The sequence below is a fragment of the Salvelinus sp. IW2-2015 genome, linkage group LG10 (genome assembly GCF_002910315.2).
Source record: "Salvelinus sp. IW2-2015 linkage group LG10, ASM291031v2, whole genome shotgun sequence".
Lineage (NCBI taxonomy): Eukaryota > Metazoa > Chordata > Actinopteri > Salmoniformes > Salmonidae > Salvelinus > Salvelinus sp. IW2-2015.
Window position 1 is genome coordinate 20,900,048 of NC_036850.1, and position 21,358 is coordinate 20,921,405.

A 21,358-nucleotide genomic window follows, 5' to 3' on the forward strand; every position below is an offset into this window, starting at 1 on the left:
GGGAACTGCAGGAAATGCGGGGATGCTGAGAATTCCGGGGGAATTCTTGGATCTCTTAGAGGAGAGAGTTTCACAATAAGTAAAAAAGGAGGCCACGGCCCTTTGAAAAGACCCTCTTCTGTTGACTTCCTCACACAAATCCTACTGGCTCGAGGAGTGTATATTCTCTTATTTGACTTGGAGGTTTCATGTCCTAAATTAATTTTAAGTTTGACTTGACTGATAACAACCCATACAGTGGTGTTTCAGGTCAGGATAAGCCAAGGCTGTTCTATGCGAAGGCTTGTGTAACCGCTCTATTTTCTCCAATGATGTGTGTATGACTTGTCCGCTCAGCGAGCCATTGTGTATTGGGTTTTGGGTGAGTGACAGGTTGTATAGTCTGGGGGGGACATGCTACACCGGACTCCTGGTGACGGGGTCTCTCTCGACCCTAGCCGTGTGATGGTGGACTGGGTAATGTGACGTTGTGTGTGTATGTGACTGTGTGTATGTGTGTGTGCTTGCGTGCCTGCATACATGCATATGTGTTTGTGTGCTTGRGTGTGTGTGTGCATGTGATGGTCTTTGGTGTCGTGTAAGAAGGCCCATCACTCCGTTTGGGACCGGAGGCCCAGCGATGCTAACGTCTCCAGGCAGCCTGTCACATAAATCTGAGGTTCCTGTCCAGCAGTCCTGGGAGTTTGATGGCTCCTGGCTGCAGTTGACCTCCTCAGCCATCAGCAGCCTAGTTTGGGCCTCACCTATCCTTCACCTCACCTATCCTTCACCTCACCTATCCTTCACCTCAGCCTGGCCATGACGCACAACACAGCCTCTTTCATTGGGCCAGTAGCAATACGTTTGGTGATTGAGGAGAATATGAGGGAGAGGAGGGTAGAGGGGGGAGAAGAATGGGAGAGAACAGAGGAAAGAAGAGGAGAAGGGAGAGGATAGGAGGGGAGAGGGAGAGGATAGGAGGGGAGAGGATAGGAGGGGAGAGGGAGAGGGGGGAGAGGGAGAGGAGCGGAGAGGGTAGACAATCCCTCCAGTAGTGGAGAGAATGACGAGTGTGCCCAGGGGATAGGCCTGATTTTTCAAGTCTAGTTGGCAACAAGCATCTGAGTCGCCTTCTGTCGTCCTCTACTGAACTCATCTCATGTTCACTGGCCTCCACAGACTGACTGAGGCAGGGAGGGAGGGTTTGTGTCGTCAGGACAGCAGCCAGACAGTAGTCTGTGTTGTTTTGTTGTGTGGTCTGAATGTTGTAGGCGTACATGAACATTTAGAAGTGTTTGAAGGCTCATCGCTGGGCAGTTAGTTAGTCAGCTGTGCAGATGTGTGTGTGTGTGTGTGCATTAGTGTGTGTGTGTTGCAGTGGAGGCTGGTGGGAGGAGCTATAGGAGGACAGGCTTATTGTAATGTCTGGAATGGAAAGAATGGAACGGAGTCAAACGGGGTTTCCATYTGTTTGATACCGTTCCATTGATTCCATTCCAGCCATTACAATGAGCCTGTCCTCCTATAGCTCCTCCCACCAGCCTTCTCTGGTGTGTTGTTGTGAGGTCTGATTGTTGTAGGATAGCTTACATACATCTAGAAGTGTGTCTAGACGTTGGGCTTTGGGCAATGGGCCAGGAGCCTGAGGAGGCAAAGAAAGGCTGGATGTGACAGGATGGGGATGAGAGGCTTCGAGGCTAAGATCAACACAGTTGCTCATCCTTCCTCCTGTCACAGGAAGTCAATACAACACAGAGCTCAGGACAGGAACCTCTCAGTTTTCATCAAGGATCTCTCTGTACTTTGATCCGTTCATCTTTCCCTTGATCCTGACTAGTCTCCCACCATGCTTCACCTTACGGATGGTGCCAGGTTTCCTCCAGACGTGATGATTGTCATTCAGGCCAAAGAGTTCAGTATTGGTTTCATCAGACCAGAGAATCTTGTTTCTCATCGTTTGAGAGTCCTTTAGGTGCCTTTTGGCAAACTCCAAGTGGTCCATGTGCCTGTTACTGAGGAGTGGCTTCCGTCTGGCCACTCTACCATAAAGGCCTGATTGGTGGAATGCTGCAGAGATTCTGGAAGGTTCTCCCATCTCCACAGAGAAACTGTGGAGCTCTATCAGAGTGACCATCAGGTTCTTGGTCATCTCCCTGACCAAGGCCCTTCTCCCCCGATTGCTCAGTTTGACCGGGCAGCCAGTTCTAGGAAGAGTCTTGGTGGTTCCAAACGTCTTCCATTTAAGAATGATGGAGGCCACTGTGTTCTTGTGGACCTTCAATGCTGCAGAAAGTTTTTGGCACCCTTCTCGACACAATCTTGTCTCGGAGCTGTAGAAATCAAGTTGTAGAAACATCAAAGGAAGGATGATCAATGGAAACAGGATGCACCTGAGCTTAATTTCAAGTCTCATAGCAAAGGGTCTGAATACTTTTATTTACTTTTAATCTTTTGAAATTTGCAAAAATATCTAAAAAACGTTTTTCGCTTTGTCATTATGGGGTATTGTGTGTAAATTGATGAAGATTTTGTATTTTATTTGATTCATTTTAGAATAAGGTTGTAACGTAACAAAATGTAGAAAAGGGGAAGGAGTCTGAATACTTTCCGAATGCACTGTATAGTGATAAGGTATCTGAGGACTACTTTATTCTGTGAGGTTTATCTCTCTATCTCTCTCTCTCTCTCTCTCTCAAAATGAGTGACTAAAACAGTGAATGGGGAGAGAATCCTTCAGCGGACCATTGTGCAGTCAAACAAACACACACACATGAATAAAAACACAACCACACATCCCATTTAATATTAGGCTGGAGCCAGGGCTTGGGGCAAGCTGCTTGGGTCAGTGTGGCAGAGCAGAGTGGAGCCTCATGATGAGAACAGAATGGAGACGGAGTTGGACCACGCCCCTAGACGGACCATGCCCGACCTCTTACATCATCCTAGTTCTCCCAAGCCTGGGAACTGAACGCTTTCCAAGGCAAAGACTCTCTCTCACCCTCCTTCGGATTCCTCGCTTTGTTTTCTTTTAATCCTAGAAATTCCTATTGCACTCAGTGGGCTAGTCAGTGTAGTGTAGTGGAGGGGCCKTAACACGGGCATGCGAGGACATTTTAGCTGGGAGGAAGTCAGTTCACATCATATAAACAGGCAGGGACACTGTTTATTTGAATGTGGAGAGAAGTGCACACGGCTCTGCCATGACTCAAGCATACGTCACTTCATACAGGAATCTTTGTCAAGGTCTTCGTGACAGTCTTAATCTGGCCTGCCTGCGTGTGTATGAGGGGGGGGGGGGGTAGAATGAGGATAGGGCTATATGTTAGCTACCGCTTACGTAAGACAGAAGGGGAGGTAAGGAGGAGGGGAGGGGAGGGAAGGGGAGGGTGAGGAGTAACTCTGCAACTCCACACAGGAAACAGGAGGAGTGTCTAGCCTGGGGATGGCCTTTGAGCCACATCCAGATGACAGGATGGAATTGGAGGAGATTGACTGCTGTTTTTTTCTTTTTTTGGTTCAGCATATTGAACAACTGTAACCCACTAAATGGTGCCTTCTTTATTTAATTTTTACATATCCTAAGTGCCCAAAGGATGTCACTATGTGTCTAGTTAGAATTGCAGCATAGTGAATGACCTCTCTTGAGGATAATGTGTATTTCACCACCATGCATAGCCTAAATGCATAACCACCACTTTACCCCATACATACATTACCATCACCATTCATCACTCCTGCTCCTGCCCCCCAGTCACCTCCCTTTCCCTTATCCTCTAACCCTATTTCTTACACTTCTTCTCCTCCCCATCCTCATTTCACCACTCCTCCCTTCTCCCTCTCACCATTCCTCTTTTTACTCTCTCATTGCCGATTGTTTGCAGCAATTCAGATGAAAGAGAATCTTCCGGCTATTGCATCCCATTTCACCACAGCCAGCACTACCTTATTGTGCTCTGCTATCCCTCTCAGGCAACTGGACTACATCAGGAAAATACAGGATGGAGGGAGGGAGAGATATGGAGGGGAGAGAATTGAAGAGATGGGAAGGGTGGGAATGTGAGGTAATAGGAGAGAAGGGGACAGAGAGAGATTGGGGGTGAAAGGTAATAGGTTTAAGTGAATGGGAAGCTGGTATGGACCAGTCTTTGTTGCATGATGTAACTTACCTTATGCTCATATTTGGATATACGGCGTATTCTAAGAAAAAAATGTATGACCTAGTTTTTCTTTCTGCTTGCATTATGTATTTATATTGATGTGTGTATTTTCTGTACTTTACGTCATTCAGGGCTCATCTGTAAATGAGACCTTGGTCTCAGTATGACTCCTTGATAAAATTAAGGTTAAATAAATCAAATAAAGATTCATATCCAATCTACATTATGATGCCCATGGTTTTCTGTTCATGTTAAAGCCTCCTGACCTCCACTACCAATTAAAATGTCTTCATACTCATGCTAAGCCCCAACATAATGTGTTGCTTATATGGTAGACAGTGATGTAAGTGGAAGGCCCAGTGTCAGCATCATGACCCCGAATGTAGTTTAGCACCTAAAAAACTAACCTAAGGGGTGTCAAACATCCTGTCCATGGGCTGTGTGCAGCCTGCCATGATGTAACACTAACACCAAGCAACACTTGCCTCTTGGATTATTTAAGATTTAATGTTGGAGAAACAACACTCCACACAATGCAATTAGGTCATTCCTAGCATCAGATGGTTTTGTTCAAGCACCGCAGGTGAAAAGTGAGTGACCCTCTGGACAATTGCCTTCATAGAAATGGTCTCTTAGGCAAAGTAAGTGACAGCCCTGCACTAGCTGATGACTGCATATACTCATTTATGTAGAGCTCCAAGCAAGCAAAGCTCCCTGAACCATTCTATTGTGTGCTGCTGCAGTCAGTAGTTACATGAGGATTTTAAGCCCTCGTCTGAGGAAACAAAGGTGTGACATCTGTTGAGGATCAGAAGGGATGGCTGACATACAGGAGTCTCTATCCCATCGTTTGGTAATCCTAAACACCACCACCTGACTAACCCGGAGAGATGGATAGCATGGTGCTCTCTGTCATGTTCACTCACACTAATCACTGGAAATGCTCAAGTCACATTTAGTGAGCAGCACGTTTGCAGGTGATTTCCTACCTGGAGGATAAGGATACTCTGTGTGTGTATTTTCACTGGACTAAACCGTACCAGTTAATCAGAATATGGGAAGTCAGAGGGGAGATGGTTCCTTAGGTACTACATCTACCCCCTTCACACTGAACTGTGGTTATGTCTCAGAGGTCACAGCAACCAAGCCCCTCAGCTACAGTTCCATACGCTACACTGTGACACACAAACACAGAAATAGGCTGATCCAGGCAGGCTGAGGCTGAGGCAGGGCCAGCTGTGCCCACACAGTTCTGTTGGGGTTTGTGTATAAAGTGCTTGTCCATGCATGCTCATTATATAAGGGTTTGTGTGAGACATTTTCATTAACGCACTCATGCGTCACGTCAATGCTTTGCATATAGCTCCATTGGTCATTTTCACAGAATATTCAATCTAATGGAAACACTTGAGTAAATGAGGGATACAAAGTATATTGAAAGCAGATGTGGTTCCTGGGTTAATTAAGCAATTAACATCCCATCATGCTTAGAGTCATGTATACAAATGCTGGGCAGGCCATTATTTTGGCTACCATGGCTATGCCCCCATAGGATGACAATCCCTCCATCCACACACGAGAGGTCACTGAATGGTTTGATGAGCATGAAAACGATTCAAACCATACGCCATGGCCTTCTCAGTCACCAGATCTAAACCAAATTTAACACTTATGGGAGATTCTGGAGCGGTGCCTCAGACAGCGTTTTCCACCACCATCAACAAAACACCCAATGATGGAATTTCTTGTGGAAGTATGGTGTCACATCCCTCCAATAGAGTTCCAGACACAGGTAGAATCTATGTGAGTATATAGAATGTAGAAAAGCTGAAGCACCATGCTGTATCAATATCAGTGTCTACCACCACCACGCTCATGTGACATGGCCTGCAGTAGAATGGATGCCCTCAAACACCCGGGTCCCACTGGTATCTGCAGTCTATATACTGTGCGTCTGTATAATTGACATAATGTATATTAATATGGGTCTGTATGCAACCTCCTTATCCAGGGCTGAATGGTGACTCATGACGAGCAGTGTGTGAGACAAGACGAGACCTGAGCTGTGAACAGAGAGCAGGTCCCAGGAGAACACTTGTGCTTAAATAAGAAACATCTCCTCACGGTGTCAATTCTTCTTACATTTTACYCAGATTACAATTCGATCATACTTATTTGGAAAGTTATAATTCAATTTACTTTATGTAGAGGAGGCTTTGAAGTTTGGCAGCCAGGGGATTTGAAACTACCCAGGTGGGTCTGTTAAGCCAGTGACAGAGTGCATTGAGACATGATATGTCTCTCCTAATCCACTGGAAAGTAGGGCATGCTTCTTGGTGTCAGGCGTGCTGCGCACATCATGACGCAAAAGTTGTTGATTGAAGATGCACCTCATACTGTATCTGTGGAGAGTATACATTTCACATTTTTGGGATTTAAGACAATGAGAGGGTGGAGAAAGAGAGAGAGGAGGGAGAGAGGGGGGGCAGAGAGACAGAGAGAGGGAGAGAAGAGAGAGGAAGAGAAAGACAGGATCTGTATCCAAATATTTTAATAATATTGTCTTAATGACGACCCCTACAGTAGAGGCCTACAGACACACTTAAGCCTAGAAAAAGGACCCATTCTGATCTCTAATTGGTCTCATGAATTTGTAACACCATTCTCTTCTCCTGTACTGTGGTGTATGGAGATAGGTTAATGACCTGGCGGTGAAGGATCAAACAGATCTGAATGATGTGAGTGTGTGGTCTGTGTGTAAACCATAAAGCAAATAGCCTTTATCAGGGGCATGGACAACTGTTTATTGAGGTTTGTGCAACATTCCTTTCAAATGCAATTACACACCAGTTTGCCTGCAGGAGCTGCTCTCTCTCTCTCTTGCTCTCTTTCTCTCTCTTTCGCTCTCTCTTTCCCTGAGCAGCAGACAACTGCCCTCCCCCACTGCATATCAAATCAAATCACGTTTTAGGTGTAGACCTTACAGTGGTGTAGACCTTACAGTGAAATGCTTACTTAAAAGCCCCTAACCAACAATGCAGTTTTTTTTAAATGCAGATAAGAATAAGAGATAAAAGTAACAAGTAATTAAACAGCAGCAGTAAAATAACAATAGCGAGGCCATATACAGGGGGTAACGGCAAATAGTCTGTGTAGCCATTTGATTAGATGTTCAGTAGTCTTATGGCTTGGGGGTAGAAGCTGTTTAGAAGCCTCTTGGACCTAGACTTGGCACTCCGGTACCGCTTGCCGTGCGGTAGCAGAGAGAACAGTCTATGACTAGGGTGGCTGGAGTCTTTGACAATTTTTAGGGCCTTTTTCTGACACCGCCTTGTATAGAGGTCCTGGATAGCAGGAAGCTTGGCCCCAGTGATGTACTGGGCCGTTCGCACCACCCTCTGTAGTGCCTGTAGTTMCCATACCAGGCAGTGATGCAACCAGTCAGGATGCTCTGTATGGTGCAGCTGTAGAACCTTTTGAGGATCTGAGGACCAATGCCAAATTTTTTCAGTCTCCTGAGCGGGAATAGGTTTTGTCGTGCCCTCTTCATATGAGACACATGTTTATGTGCGCTCAGTGGAAAACAGATAATATTCCTTCATCCACAGTCATATTTTAATAAAAATAGTATTAGACTATACTACACAGGACAAATTACGCAAAATAAATCATAAGTGATGTATAACTCCAAATAGGATCGGCTTATTTCATAAACTCAGCAAAAAAAGAAACGTCCCTTTTTCAGGACCCTGTCTTTCAAAGATAATTCGTAAAAATGCAAATAACTTCACAGATCTTCATTGTAAAGGATTTAAACACTGTTTCCCATGCTTGTTCAATGAACCATAAACAATTAATGAACATGCACCCATGGAACGGTTGTAAAGACACTAACAGCTTACAGATGGTAGGCAATTAAGGTCACGGTTATGAAAACTTAGGACACTAAAGAGGCCTTTCTACTGACTTTGAAAAACACCAAAAGAAAGATGCCCAGGGTCCCTGCTCATCTGCGTGAACGTGCCTTAGGCATGCTGCAAGGAGGCATGAGGACTGCAGATGTGGCCAGGGCAATAAATTGCAATGTCCGTACTGTGAGACGCCTAAGACAGAGCTAAAGGGAGACAGGACGGACAGCTGATCGTCCTCGCAGTGGCAGACCACGTGTAACAACACCTGCACAGGATTGGTACATCCGAACATCACACCTGCGGGACAGGTCAGGATGGCAACAACAACTGCCGAGTTACACCAGGAACGCACAATCCCTCCATCAGTGCTCAGACTGTCCGCAATAGGCTGAGAGAGGCTGGACTGAGGCTTGTAGGCCTGTTGTAAGGCAGGTCCTCACCAGACATCACCTATGGGCACAAACCCACCGTCGCTGGACCAGACAGGACTGGCAAAAAGTGCTCTTCACTGACGAGTCCGTTTGTCTCACCAGGGTGATGGTCCGATTGTGTTTATCGTCGAAGGAATGAGCGTTACACCAAGGCCTGTACTCTGGATGGGGATAGATTTGGAGGTGGAGGGTCCGTCATGGCTGGGGCGGTGTGTCACAGCATCATCAGACTGAGCTTGTTGTCATTGCAGGCAATCTCAATGCTGTGCATTACAGCGAAGACATCCTCTCCCTCATGTGTACCCTTCCTGCAGGCTCATCCTGACATGAACCTCCAGCATGACAATGCCACCAGCCATACTGCTTGTTCTGTGTGTGATTTCCTCAAGACAGGAATGTCAGTGTTCTGCCATGGCCAGCGAGAGCCCGGATCTCAATTCCCTTTGAGCAAGTCTGGGACCTGTTGGATCGGAGGGTCAGGGCTAGGGCCATTCCCCCCAAAAATGTCCGGGAACTTGCAGTGTCCTTTGTGGAAGAGTGGGGTAATCTCACAGCAAGAACTGGCAAACTTTATGCTGCGTCCATGAGGAGGAGATGCACTGCAGTAATTAATGCAGCTGGTGGCCACCAGATACTGACTGTTACTTTTGATTTTGACCCCCCCTTTGTTCAGGGACACATTATTCCATTTCTGTTAGTCACATGTCTGTGGAACTTGTTCAGTTTATGTCTCAGTTGTTGAATCTTGTTATGTTCATACAAATATTTACACATGTTAAGTTTGCTGAAAATAAACGCAGTTTTGCTGAGTTTATGACATAAGTGCGTTCGGAAACCCTTTGATTTTCACAACAACAAAAAAGCGCACAAAATGACCCCAAAGACGCACGGGCATCAAAACCATACAAAACAACTAGTATAGACGGTAGTTGACTCGTCACGTGTGTCTGTCTCTGCCGGAGTCCGTTGTGAACGTGAGGAGTGCCTGTCTGACTCAATAGTGAGTTATAATAAGACGGCGAATCACCGGAACCCACGTGAGGTGCTAGGGCGCATCATGAAAGCGCATTCGTAATTCAGCGATCCGTGGGATTGGGCAGAGGGAATGGAGGTTGGGTTAGGAAAAAAACACGATTGGTAGAGTTGAGAATAAAACTTGTTGGCTCAGATATTTGTGCAGCCACGTCCTCTCTTGCTAACTTCCCCACTCAACGCGGAGCTGTCCATTGGCACTGGTGCTGAAACGCGTCTATTCTCAATCCCTCACAGCGGTGCACGACGGAGTGTCGAGAGTAAAACATTTGGATGATTGTATTGACTTTTTCCATATATTTTTGAGACACTTCGATGGATATACATTGATTTACTCAGCTTTCATCAAGAGCGCATCAAAGGTCCACGTTCTGACCCGGTCAGTTAACGGACTCTTAAGAGGCAGAAAGATGGCTTTTATGGTGAAACAAATGGTGGGAGGGCATGTGAAGAACCTGACCGGGGGTTTGACTGAGGAAAAGCCCGAAGGAGAGAAATCGGAAGCCGCAGCGGCAGGAATGACCCAGGAGGAATTTGAACAATATCAACAACAGTTAGAGGAGGAAAAGTAAGAACAAACCCAAGTTTATCGATCCATTTGAATAGCCTATATATTTTGAAAGGGTTGCGTACTATAAAGCGGAGTTTATTCTGTGTAATGTCCAATGTAAAGACGCTGCTGAGCGCGTGCCTTTACAAGCCCCAGTGCGCCATGCACTATTTTACGCATCAGTGGGATCCACGGCGTTCTCTCGAGCTCACCACACAGCTGCTACACTCGATACATGAGTTTTCTTTCAGGTTTCAAGAATTATATAGGACGGTTTTCCATTGGAATTCTTGCAATAGCCTAATCCAAAAACAAAAATGTGTCAGTAATCACAGTGAGTTTAATGCCCAATTATACTGTAAAACGGGCTCGTTTCCCAATAGGCATATACTAATGCTTCAGGTTGATACGTGTCTTCAGATTCATTCTAGAACATGAATTCAGTTACTTTTATGTCCAATTTATCTAAAAATGTATTGAATATCATCCTCAATGAGCTCTCCAAATAGTTTCCCCCCTTTCTTGGATGTCCCTGTGATGTAGGCCTCCATATTAATTTTGTTCACAAAGAGAAGACACCTCAACAGAATAAATTCGTCTGATGTGAGTATCTCTGATCTTGAAATGTATTTTTATCTGGGTATAACTAAGAAACCCATAGCCATATCATAAAAATCTGATAATTTAATTGACTTTACTCCAAATTCCTCTATGTGAGAGGAGAAGATGTCCTCAAGGTTTGAAAGCGATGACTCTACAAAAGCTCATAGGTCTGAACATATATTTGTCCTGTGAAAAAAATACCCTCGAAATGTGTCTGATCATGTGCAGTCCCTCCACACACACCTGTATCTATATGAAAAGTATACTTCATTAAAAAGAAATAGGTAGTACTACAGGGCACTACCCTGGCTTAAGGTCACATGGCTCCAGGCTCCAGGACAAACAGCCTGTTTGCTGTTGACATGTCAGACATGGTGGAGCATCCACTGACTCCCCTCAGAGACTAGCCTCAACTGTCCACAGCCCACGTTGACCTCAATCCCATACCATCATACATTACACTGGGCTTCAGGGGAGGTGAGCTCTTATAATGTGGCTACCGCCATACAATAGATCATAGCACAAAGTCTGGTGTCAGTGCTCTGTATAATCCAAGGAGAATAGGGTTGTTGGAATGGGGTTGTTTGCAGTGGCATGTCATATATAATCATGTTATCAGGCACAGTAGTCACAATGACATCCCCTGGTTATATGATGCCCTTGAGAGGAGAAGATACAAGACTCGTCATCTCAGTGCCATCAGGAGCTCTACCATTGGCTCTCACAGAGCGCTGGCTTATGTGCTGCTGTGTGGTGGTTTACATGCTCATGTTCATTCACGGTGGGCAAGATAACAGTAATGCCACTGTGAATATACACTGAGTGAACAAAACATTAAGAACACCTGTTCTTTCCATGACATAGACTGAAAGCTATGATCCCTTATTGATGTGACTTGTTAAATCTACTTCAATCAGTGTAGATGAAGGGGAGGAGACAGGTTAAAGAAGGATGTTTAAGTCTTGAGACAATTGAGACATGGATTGTGTATGTGTGCCATTCAGAGGGTGAAAGGGAATAACAAAATATTTAAGTGCCTTTGAACGGGGTATGGTAGTAGGTGCCAGGCGCACCAGTTTGTGTCAAGAACTGCAACGCTGCTGGGTTTTTCACGCTCAACAGTTTTCCATGTGTATCAACAATGGTGCACCACCCAAAGGACATCCAGCCAACTGTGGGAAGCATCCCTGTGGAACGCTTTCGATACCTTGTAGAGTCCATGCCCCGACACATTGAGACTGTTCTGAGGGCAAAAGGGGGTGCAACTCAATATTAGGAAGATGTTCTTGATGTTTTGTACACTCAGTATATATCCCCTCAGGGCCAGCCCTAGCCTTTTYAGGGACCAAGGCGAGATTTGGTTGGGGAGGCCATGATTTTTGCCATGAATTTCCCCCCATTTTRCCATGAATTGTTTATATGATATCTGAATGAGAGTGTCTAACAAAATCAATTGGGGCCTCCTGGAGGTCAGGCCCTTCGTGCCTGGTTGGTCATTCGGCCATGATTACTACAAGTTTAGATAGCTAGGTAGACTAATTTACCAATCTAAAAAATATTAGCTGACATGGGCTAATTGAGTGACTGTTAGTGACTGACATAACAAGAGGCGACCACCTATGTTGCTTATGCCCAGGGCTGGCCCTGTATCCCCTGAATGATAGGGATATGGCCTTGTCATTGGCCATGCACATGTATCATGCCATTGTTTACAGTACTGTATGTATGCATTATGATGTCATGCTGTCATTCAGACCACACTGTTGGCATGATCACATAGGTCACATGACGTCACCTCGGTTCATGGAGTCTACTTCGGAATGTTTGGTGCAAGGTGTAGGTCTAGTCTTGTCTTTTGAAAGAGTTTAATCCTATTCAGGTGTTTATATCACATTTTCACATTTTCAGTGATTGTTTTAATCTGATTATTGGAAAATTAGGGACAAAGATTATTTGAGTAATACTAAGAGGGCTGCCACGGAAAACACAAACTGTCTCTTGTCTGCCCTCTGCTGGAGTTACCAAATGGGTAGTATTGCAGTATTGCTGTACGTGGTGGTGAAGTATAAATATCTGATTTACCTCAACACAAGGCTTGCAGTATAATGATATTTGTATGATGGTGTAGGGCAGAGGACATGGTGATGGGGTGTTGTGGTGTCTGGGTGTGCTGTAGAGTGAGGTGATCCAAGGTTGTGTAGATTCACTGGTTTGGCAGCTGTAAAATGAGGTTTGCTAGTCAGTCAGTGTTCTGGGGTGGAGTAATCCTAGGTTCTGAGTTCAGAGGGTTTAGAGTTCTGTAGAGTGGTGTAGTCCTAGGCTCTGGGTTGGAAGGGTGTAGAGTTCTGTAGCGGGTGTTGTCCTAGGTCCTGGGTTGGAGGGTGTAGAGTTCTGTAGAGGGGTGTTTGTTCTAGCGTTCTGGGTTGGAAGGGTGTAGAGTTCTGTAGAGTGGTGTGTCCTAGGTTCTGGTTGGAAGGGTGTAGAGTTCTGTAGAGTGATGTTGTCCTAGGTCCTGGGTGGAAGGGTGTAGAGTTCCGTAGAGGGGTGATGTTCTAGGTCCGGGTTGAAAGGGTTGTAGAGTTCTGTAGAGGGGTGTTGTCCTAGGCTCTGGGTTGGAAGGGTGTAGAGTTCTGTAGAGGGGTGTTGTCCTAGTTCTTGTTTGGAAGGGTGTAGAGTTCTGTAAGAGGGGTTTGTCCTAGGCTCTGGGTTGGAGGGTGTAGAGTTTGTAGAGGGGTGTTGTCCTAGGCTCTGGGTTGGAAGGGTGTAGAGTTCTTGTAGAGGGGTGTTGTCCTAGGTTCTGGGTTGGAAGGGTGTAGAGTTCTGTGAGGGGTGTTGTCAGGCTCTGGGTTGGAAGGGTGTGAGTTCTGTAGAGGGGTGTTGTCCTAGGCTCTGGGTTGGAAGGGTAGATATTCTGTAGAGGGGTGTTGTCCTAGGTTCTGAGTTGGAAGGGTGTAGGTTTCTGTAGAGGGTGTTGTCCTAGGCTCTGGTTGGAAGGGGTAGAGTTCTGTAGAGGGGTGTTGTTCTAGGCTCTGGGTTGGAAGGGTGTAGAGTTCTGTAGAGGGGTGTTGTACTAGGTTCTGGTTGGAAGGGTGTAGAGTTCTGTAGAGGGTGTTTGTTCTAGGCTCTGGGTTGGAAGGGTTGTAGAGTTCTGTAGAGGGGTGTTGTCCAGGTTCTGGGTTGGAAGGGTGTAGAGTTCTGTAGAGGGGTATTGTTTCTAGGCTCTGGGTTGGAAGGGTGTAGAGTTCTGTAGAGTGGTGTTGGTCCTAGGTTCTGGGTTGGAAGAGTGTAGAGTTCTGTAGAGGGGTGTTGTCCTAGGCTCTGGGTTGGAAGGGTGTAGAGTTCTTGTAGAGGGGTGTTGTCCTAGGCTCTGGGTTGGAAGGGTGTAGAGTTCTGTAGAGGGGTGTTGTCCTAGGTTCTGGGTTGGAAGGGTGTAGAGTTCTGTAGAGGGGTGTTGTCCTAGGCTCTGGGTTGGAAGGGTATAGCATTCGTAGAGGGGTGTTGTCCTAGGTTCTGGGTTGGAAGGATGTAGAGTTCTGTAGAGGGGTGTTGTCCTAGGTTCTGGGTTGGAAGGGTGTAGAGTTCTGTAGAGGGGTGTTGTCCTAGGCTCCGGGTTGGAAGGGTGTAGAGTTCTGTAGAGGGGTGTTGTCCTAGGTTCTGGGTTGGAAGGTGTAGAGTTCTGTAGAGGGGTGTTGTTCTAGGCTCTGGGTTGGAAGGGTGTAGAGTTCTGTAGAGGGGTGTTGTCCTAGGTTCTGGGTTGGAAGGGTGTAGAGTTCTGTAGAGGGGTGTTGTTCTAGGCTCTGGGTTGGAAGGGTGTAGAGTTCTGTAGAGGGGTGTTGTCCTAGGCTCTGGGTTGGAAGGGTGTAGAATTTTGTAGAGGGGTGTTGTCCTAGGCTCTGGGTTGGAAGGGTGTAGAATTCTGTAGCAGGGTGTGATCCTAGGTTTCTGTGGGTTCACTAAGTTGGCAGCTGTAGAAGTAGATGAGTGCTAGTCAGTCAGTGAGTCAGTCAGTCAGTCAGTCAATGCTGCTCTACATCCCAGAAGTCTGAATATAATTCCCCAGTAGAGTAGTGGACCGGCAGTAGACTGCATCTGGGTCTCACTGCAAGAGCACAGCCTCTCTCTGTCGTTCTCCCTCTCTCTCCCTCCCTCTTCCTCTACCCCCAGGCGTTACTGCTGCTTGTCCACCTTCTGTTGGCCTGCACTCTTGAGTCAGAGTGCAGCTCAGCAGAGGGCTCCCTGTGTTCTTTTCTTTCAGCCCTCACTATGAGATCCACAGTGGTATAAAAATCTAATATTGTCACATACACCAGATAGAAGCAGTGAAATGTGTTGTTTTACAGGGTCTGCCATAGTAGTATGGCGTCCTGGAGCAAATTAGAGTTAAGTGCTTTGCTCAAGGGCACATCGGCAGATTTTTCACCTTGTCTGCTCAGGTATTCGAAGCAGCGACCTTTTCATTACTGGCCCAACACTCTAACCGCGATGGCTGAGCTATGTGGTTAATAGTAACCAATGAATTTGTGCATTTGTGATACATCGCATTACAAACAAATCTAACAACGTTCCATACTAAAGACCAAGACATGTTAACATTACAAAAAGCCTTATGGATGATTTAAATTATCTTTATAGCATCTGTCCTCACATTGCCACTAATGCTGTTAAAACCTTAATCCTTCAGTCTAATTATGGAGGTGGACTGAAGGAGGCGTTTGTTATGAAAGCATCACTTGAGTAAGGACTCGAGATTATACCACCTTTGCAGACGTTATGTGTGTGTGGGTGTGTGTGTGTGTGTGTGTGTGTGTGTGTGTGTGTGTGTGTGTGTGTGTGTGTGGTGTGTGTGTGTGTGTGTGTGTGTGTGTTGTGTGTGTGTGTGTGTGTGTGTGTGTGTGTGTGTGTGTGTGTGGTGTGTGTTGTTGTGTGATTACATGCAGCGACACTATTTCAGCCGCTGTTAACCATTTTCTCTCTGGTTTTCCCCAGGCAGGAACGAGATGCTAGTTTTGCCCAGAAGAAAGCTGAGCGGGCAACAGTTAGAAGTCACTTCCGGGACAAATACAGACTGCCAAAGGTACATCCATTACTGATTCTGCATATTTGATTCAAGAATTTTCTTACATTTCTACATGTTATTACAGTTATTACAGGCTCAGATCTAGGTTGTGTCCTTGAAGCAAAAACACCATCCAAATGTGTTCTGTTTGTACTCTCTTTCCTTTCTCCCTATGTCTCAATCATCTCATTCCTCTCCCTTTCCTTTGCCCTCGCTCCCTACACCCTCTCCCACTGGCCTGTGTGTGTGTGTGTTTGTGTGTCTGTCTCCACTGTGTGTGCGACCCAGAATGAGCTGGATGACACTCAGATCCAGCAGGCGGGGGATGACGTGGAGCTGCCCACAGAGCTAGCCAAGATGATCGCTGACGACAACAAGGAGGAGGAGTCCAAAACGTCTGTTCTGGGCCAGCTGACCAACATCCAGAATGTGGACATGGACCAGCTGAAGGACAAGGCCCAGGCCACYCTGGAAGACCTCAAACAGTCTGCTGAGAAGTGCAATCTCATGTGATCTGGCTGGCTGACTGAATTCCTGCTCTCTCTCTATCTCTCCCTCCCTTACTCTCTTTATCTGTACAACAAAGGATCTATGTAAGATATCATATGATCTATGATCATGTACAAACGTTGATAGTCATGTTGCTTTGAATACACACACATACAGTCAACACTGCCTCACACACACAAACATACTGCAGCAGCTTCTGGCCAAGGAATCAGAGTAAACACTGTCTAAGCTGTGGGGGAATCAGAGTWAACACTGTCTAAACTGTGGGGGAATTAGAGTAAACACTGTCTAAACTGTGGGGGAATTAGAGTAAACACCGTCTAAGCTGTGGGGGAATTAGAGTAAACACTGTCTAAACTGTGGGGGAATTAGAGTAAACACTGTCTAAGCTGTGGGGGAATTAGAGTAAACACTGTCTAAACTGTGGGGGAATTAGAGTAAACACTGTCTAAGCTGTGGGGGAATTAGAGTAATAGTCTTATGCCAAAGACCCTTCGCAGAAAACCATTCAGACAATGGCACAAAGTATATCAACTAGTCATATTAAGTGTGAGACTAAATCAAACTTTCTTGTCTTGGGACCACATTCAGTACATTACAAACCAAGTGTCTGTTATATCTATTGCAGGTGTAAATGTATTTGCAGTTAGCCTGTTCTGTCGTCCATCTAGTCTATGGTCATTAACTCGTTGGGGCCTTGCTAAGAGACAGCTCGTCCTCTGTGATGCCAACCCATCTAACCTTTCAACTCTGGCCTTTAACCTGTCCTCATATTGACCCCTGACCTCTCCATCTCAGTGCTGTTTTGTGCCGGTGGTTTGGTGTCGTTTAGCTGCTATGATATGTCAAGTGCTGTCTTTSAAAATGTCATCCTATGGCTGAGTGCTGGTCATAGTGTTTAATAAGTACACAATACTATGAACATATATGAACATAGAGTACTTGGTATTTGTCTGAATTGTTGTTGTATCACTAAGTAAAGACGCAGGTGAGAGCGGGAGAGGGGTTCGTCAACCTTATTTAGTAATATACAATATATATTTATTTAATACAGTGGTTCATGTCTTGTAATAGTTGAACAGTCCTTTTGTGACATTACAGTAATTGCATTTGAAGAAAGGATGGTGAACATGCCTTAGTAGCTTGTTTTATGTGATAGCTACTTTGTGCTTTCTTGTCAGTTCCATGAAGCAAAACAAACAAGTGTGAATATAATTCATTCTTACTCAAGTCTTACAGAGCCTGATCACCTATACATATATCTCTGTATTAAAGTGTGTGACCTGCAATGATACTTTAAAGCCAACAACAAGAGCTTCTTTCATTTCCAGTCACCCTATGGGGTGATTCAGSTTGATCTCAAGATGATATTTCAGGAAGAGACATGTTGTTCATGATGTTTCTGTTTCCTGTCCATTCTTTGCTTCTTTTACATCGTCTTTGTTGTTCAGTGCTGTATGAACCTTATTGATTTTTGACTGACTATTGAAACCATAATAAACAGATTTTTATGATGTATGSTTCATGTTTCTCCATTTGTTATCCAGCCAGCCTGACCATCTTTTCAGAAACTCTAGGACAGAAGATTTATAACATATAATTTAAAGTAGCCATCGTTTGATGCTATAAAACCAAAACCTAATGTCCTGAACACTAGGTGGAGACAAAAATACAACCTCATCCGAATGTTTGTTGATTAATGATTATTGAATTAATGACAAACTGAATTTAATCCAAAATCCATATTAGCCCCTAATCAGATCAAGGTTTATTATCATGAAATTATTATCATTACAATACTGATAGGCCAAATGATTATGTTATAGTTGTTATAACCATTGTTATAACCACGTTCTTAAGTTAACCAAAATAATGATGTTATTATAAAAAATATATATGATTACCATTATTAGTGGCAACTTTACATTCCAGTGAAGTCTGATAATAAGCTCAGCCATCTGGCAGAATCAATGGCTCTTTGCAAAAGTSTACAGTGTTTTTCAGGGAGAAGCCAGCCAGCAACTGCTTGTGACATTTCTAGACAGCCCGGGTGTCGCTACGGGTTTTTCCAATCTCTTTTTTCAAAACACATTAGTTAGCATTTTAATAGCAGAGAAGCATGAGCTATTGGTAGTTTTCAAGTGCGGTGTGAAAGGGGAGAGCTGTAAAATATATTGATGCTGAAACCTTCCTCTATTGATAGGCGCAGGGCGTGAACAATCTTCAGCCTAGAAAGACACTGTGCCACTGCATGGCCAATCTGACACAATTGGSGTGAAACGGGCCAGAAAATACTATTCTCTTCCATTCTGTTCTATCAATCAGGGCTTAAAAACTCACTAGAAAGAACAGCGTGAGGGAGAGTGAAAAGAGCGACAATTAGTAGAACTTTAAGTGAAACCCTCACTGTGCGACGGTTTTCATAGAGGTTTCCCTCCTCGGGTTATCGCTAAAAAGGAACAGATTAGTTTTTTTCTGCACTTAAAATTGGAGCAGTGGGTGCAGATGTGAGCTTCTAGCAATGGAATGCCTTCTGTCGACTGCTAGAGGGCTTGTGTGCGCCCCACACTCACTACCTCCCCAAACGTTGACGTGTTTTSTAAGGGGGACCACACAGGTCGTGAGTTTCATTAAATTTATAAACATTTTATTTATCCTGTATGACGAGCAGATTGCCAAAAACTACGTTGCTATAGAAATGAGTCCCACGGACTCCTCAACGACGACCAATCGTTGACCAGGATTGTAAATGGGAGAGGGGGKAAGGAAAACTTTCCTTTCTTTTTCTGGAAAAGGAGGGGTGTTGTGGGGGAAAGATTAACGAAGCGTGAAGCGTAACTGCAAGAGGGGGACAAAGACACATAGCGGGAGAAAATGCGACAGTGAGAAGAGGCAGTTCGAATGAATTCAACCAACATAGTATGGAATACAGAACACGGAAAATATGAACGTTTTATAAAGCCAAGGAAGTTGGACGTATTTTGAAAACAGGAGTCAAAAGAGTTATGCTTTCAAACGAGGGCATGAAATGTGGATAGTAGGTGTCCGAACTTTGGACAGCGCATGTGGTCACTTTTTGTTCCTTTTTTACTGACACGACTGTGACAGTTTTGCGGAGGATATGGGTGTATTGTTTGTAGGGTAGCCGAATCTATGCAAAGGATTTCAACAATTTTACTCATCRGTCRCAGACTGGATTCATTCACCCTCATAAAACGGACTGTTATTCCACAACTGTCAAGCGTGTATTGGAAAGACGGGGACATCTTTAGGTTTGTAGCTAGGCCTACTAAACACATTTATGTTTGGACCATAAACGCCTCATACTAAATGGGTTTATTAGTTACATTACGTTTTAAATTCATCATAGACTTGGCTGTTCCGCACTAACTGGAGGAAAATGTGCGCATCGCCGAACTAGAGCTCTCTCCAGCATGAAAAGTTGGTGCAGCGCTCTGGCGCTCTTCTCATCGGTGCTGTTGGCGCTAGATGCCCAGTTAATATGTTGGCAAGCCCTGCTCCGATGCCARGAGGAGGCAGACTGTGAGCTTGCATARAGCCAGTATCTAGCCGCCTGTGAAGGAAACATCAGAGGCACCAGGAGGCAATGCCCCAGCCACTGTATCAACGCGTTGATAAGACTGAATCACACCCGCAATGGCCCTTACCTCGAAAGGTGTGACTGTGGTCAGGACATGGAGTGTAGGGATGCAAAGCGGGCGATTGAGCCATGCCTCCCCCGGAGGTATCCTGGAGACYCGGGGGGGATAGGATGCACAGAGGCCCGTCAACGKTGCGAGGASGACACCGGCTGCCACTCCTCCCTGACAGCCTACTTGTCTTACTGTGGGCAACTCTTCAACGGCAGGAAATGCTCGTCCAGGTGCAAGGCCACAATACAACAGATGCTATTCATCCCAAATGGCATGCTACTAAACCAGTGTGTGTGCGACGGGGTGGAAAGGCCGTTCTGTGAGGTAGTCAAGGAGAACATGAGCAAACTGTGCCAGATTGGAGACCACAGTGTTATTTCAGACCAGGCAGATATGGACGATATGTATGAGGATGAAGATTATGATTCGAAAACAGAGGAGATATGTCCTCCTGACTCAAATTCTAGTTCCCCGCAGTTGTCGAGCTATATGGCCTTATTATGCATCACTCTTGCACGGATATTCTATTGAGAAATGAATGTGGTCTGTTTAATGTGGCCTGTTGTTGTGACAGGGACGGGTCCAATCTAATGAGCACGTGGGTTTGGTGTAATGGAATACTATTTGCTCCTAGTAATCTCCTATGGGCCTAATGGATTTTTCATATTTTGATGTGATGCCTTAATCTGGGACACAATAATGGACAGGACATTCAGACCACCAATTCAATTTGCAAATTAGGCCTAGGATACTCATGGAATATCCTAGGTCGAAACTCTTCTGGAGTGTAAAGATCAATAAAGTGATTGTTTAAGGAGAAGTGAACCAAATTTGACTTCATTGTAACTATACTCCTCATTGGGCATTGCATCCATTACTTCTGGGCTACCTTTTAAACTCTTATGCCTATTTGTTTAGTTTCGTCTCAATGGTCCTTGGAGTGTGGCTTTATTAAGACTTAAGATAAACATTGGACCAGTCCAGTTTCTGTTTTCTTTCCTCTCTGTTTTAGGGGCCTCTGCATTGTTGCAGCCATCACACTTCAAATATTTGTGGGGAACTGCTAGTGAACAGACAAGGGTTTAGAATCAAGTAGGCCTAGTTCAATTAACTGAAGTGCCTCTCCAGCCCCCCATGACACATCCCCCACTCTTGATAGTTTTATTTAAAATGTCCCCCCACTCTCCCCCTTTAGGGACCCCCCTTTCTTTATTGAAAGCAAGAAGTCACCTTTCTCCTTATAGACTGGCCTCTTCAAGATGAATGTGGACTTATGGTAGACTTATATGGACAAAAGAAGAGGCACTAGTGTTTTTTTCTCAGAAAAAAATAAAAAATACCAGTTTATTACTATGAACAGCAGTACACAAGCTACTTGTTAATAGGCCTAGTTTAATTTATTATTCATTTCATATAAAGTGTAATGGGTTCCTTTCCAGGACAGAAACATGCTTGACAGTTAGCCTAGATATTTAG

The 21,358-nt window shown here is 45.0% G+C and overlaps 1 protein-coding gene and 1 pseudogene across 1 annotated transcript; both read left to right on the forward strand.

Moving 5' to 3' along the window:
- The first annotated feature begins 9,657 nt into the window (after nucleotides 1-9,657).
- Nucleotides 9,658-16,500, forward strand: cplx3b (complexin 3b). Its single transcript, XM_023995688.2, has 3 exons — nucleotides 9,658-10,078; nucleotides 15,650-15,737; nucleotides 16,008-16,500. Exons 1-3 carry the CDS (start codon nucleotides 9,921-9,923, stop codon nucleotides 16,230-16,232), a joined length of 471 nt encoding a protein of 156 aa, XP_023851456.1. The 5' UTR covers nucleotides 9,658-9,920; the 3' UTR covers nucleotides 16,233-16,500.
- A 2,333-nt stretch (nucleotides 16,501-18,833) lies between these two features.
- On the forward strand, nucleotides 18,834-21,352 carry LOC111969512 (growth arrest-specific protein 1-like; annotated as a pseudogene).
- The last annotated feature ends 6 nt before the right edge of the window (nucleotides 21,353-21,358 follow it).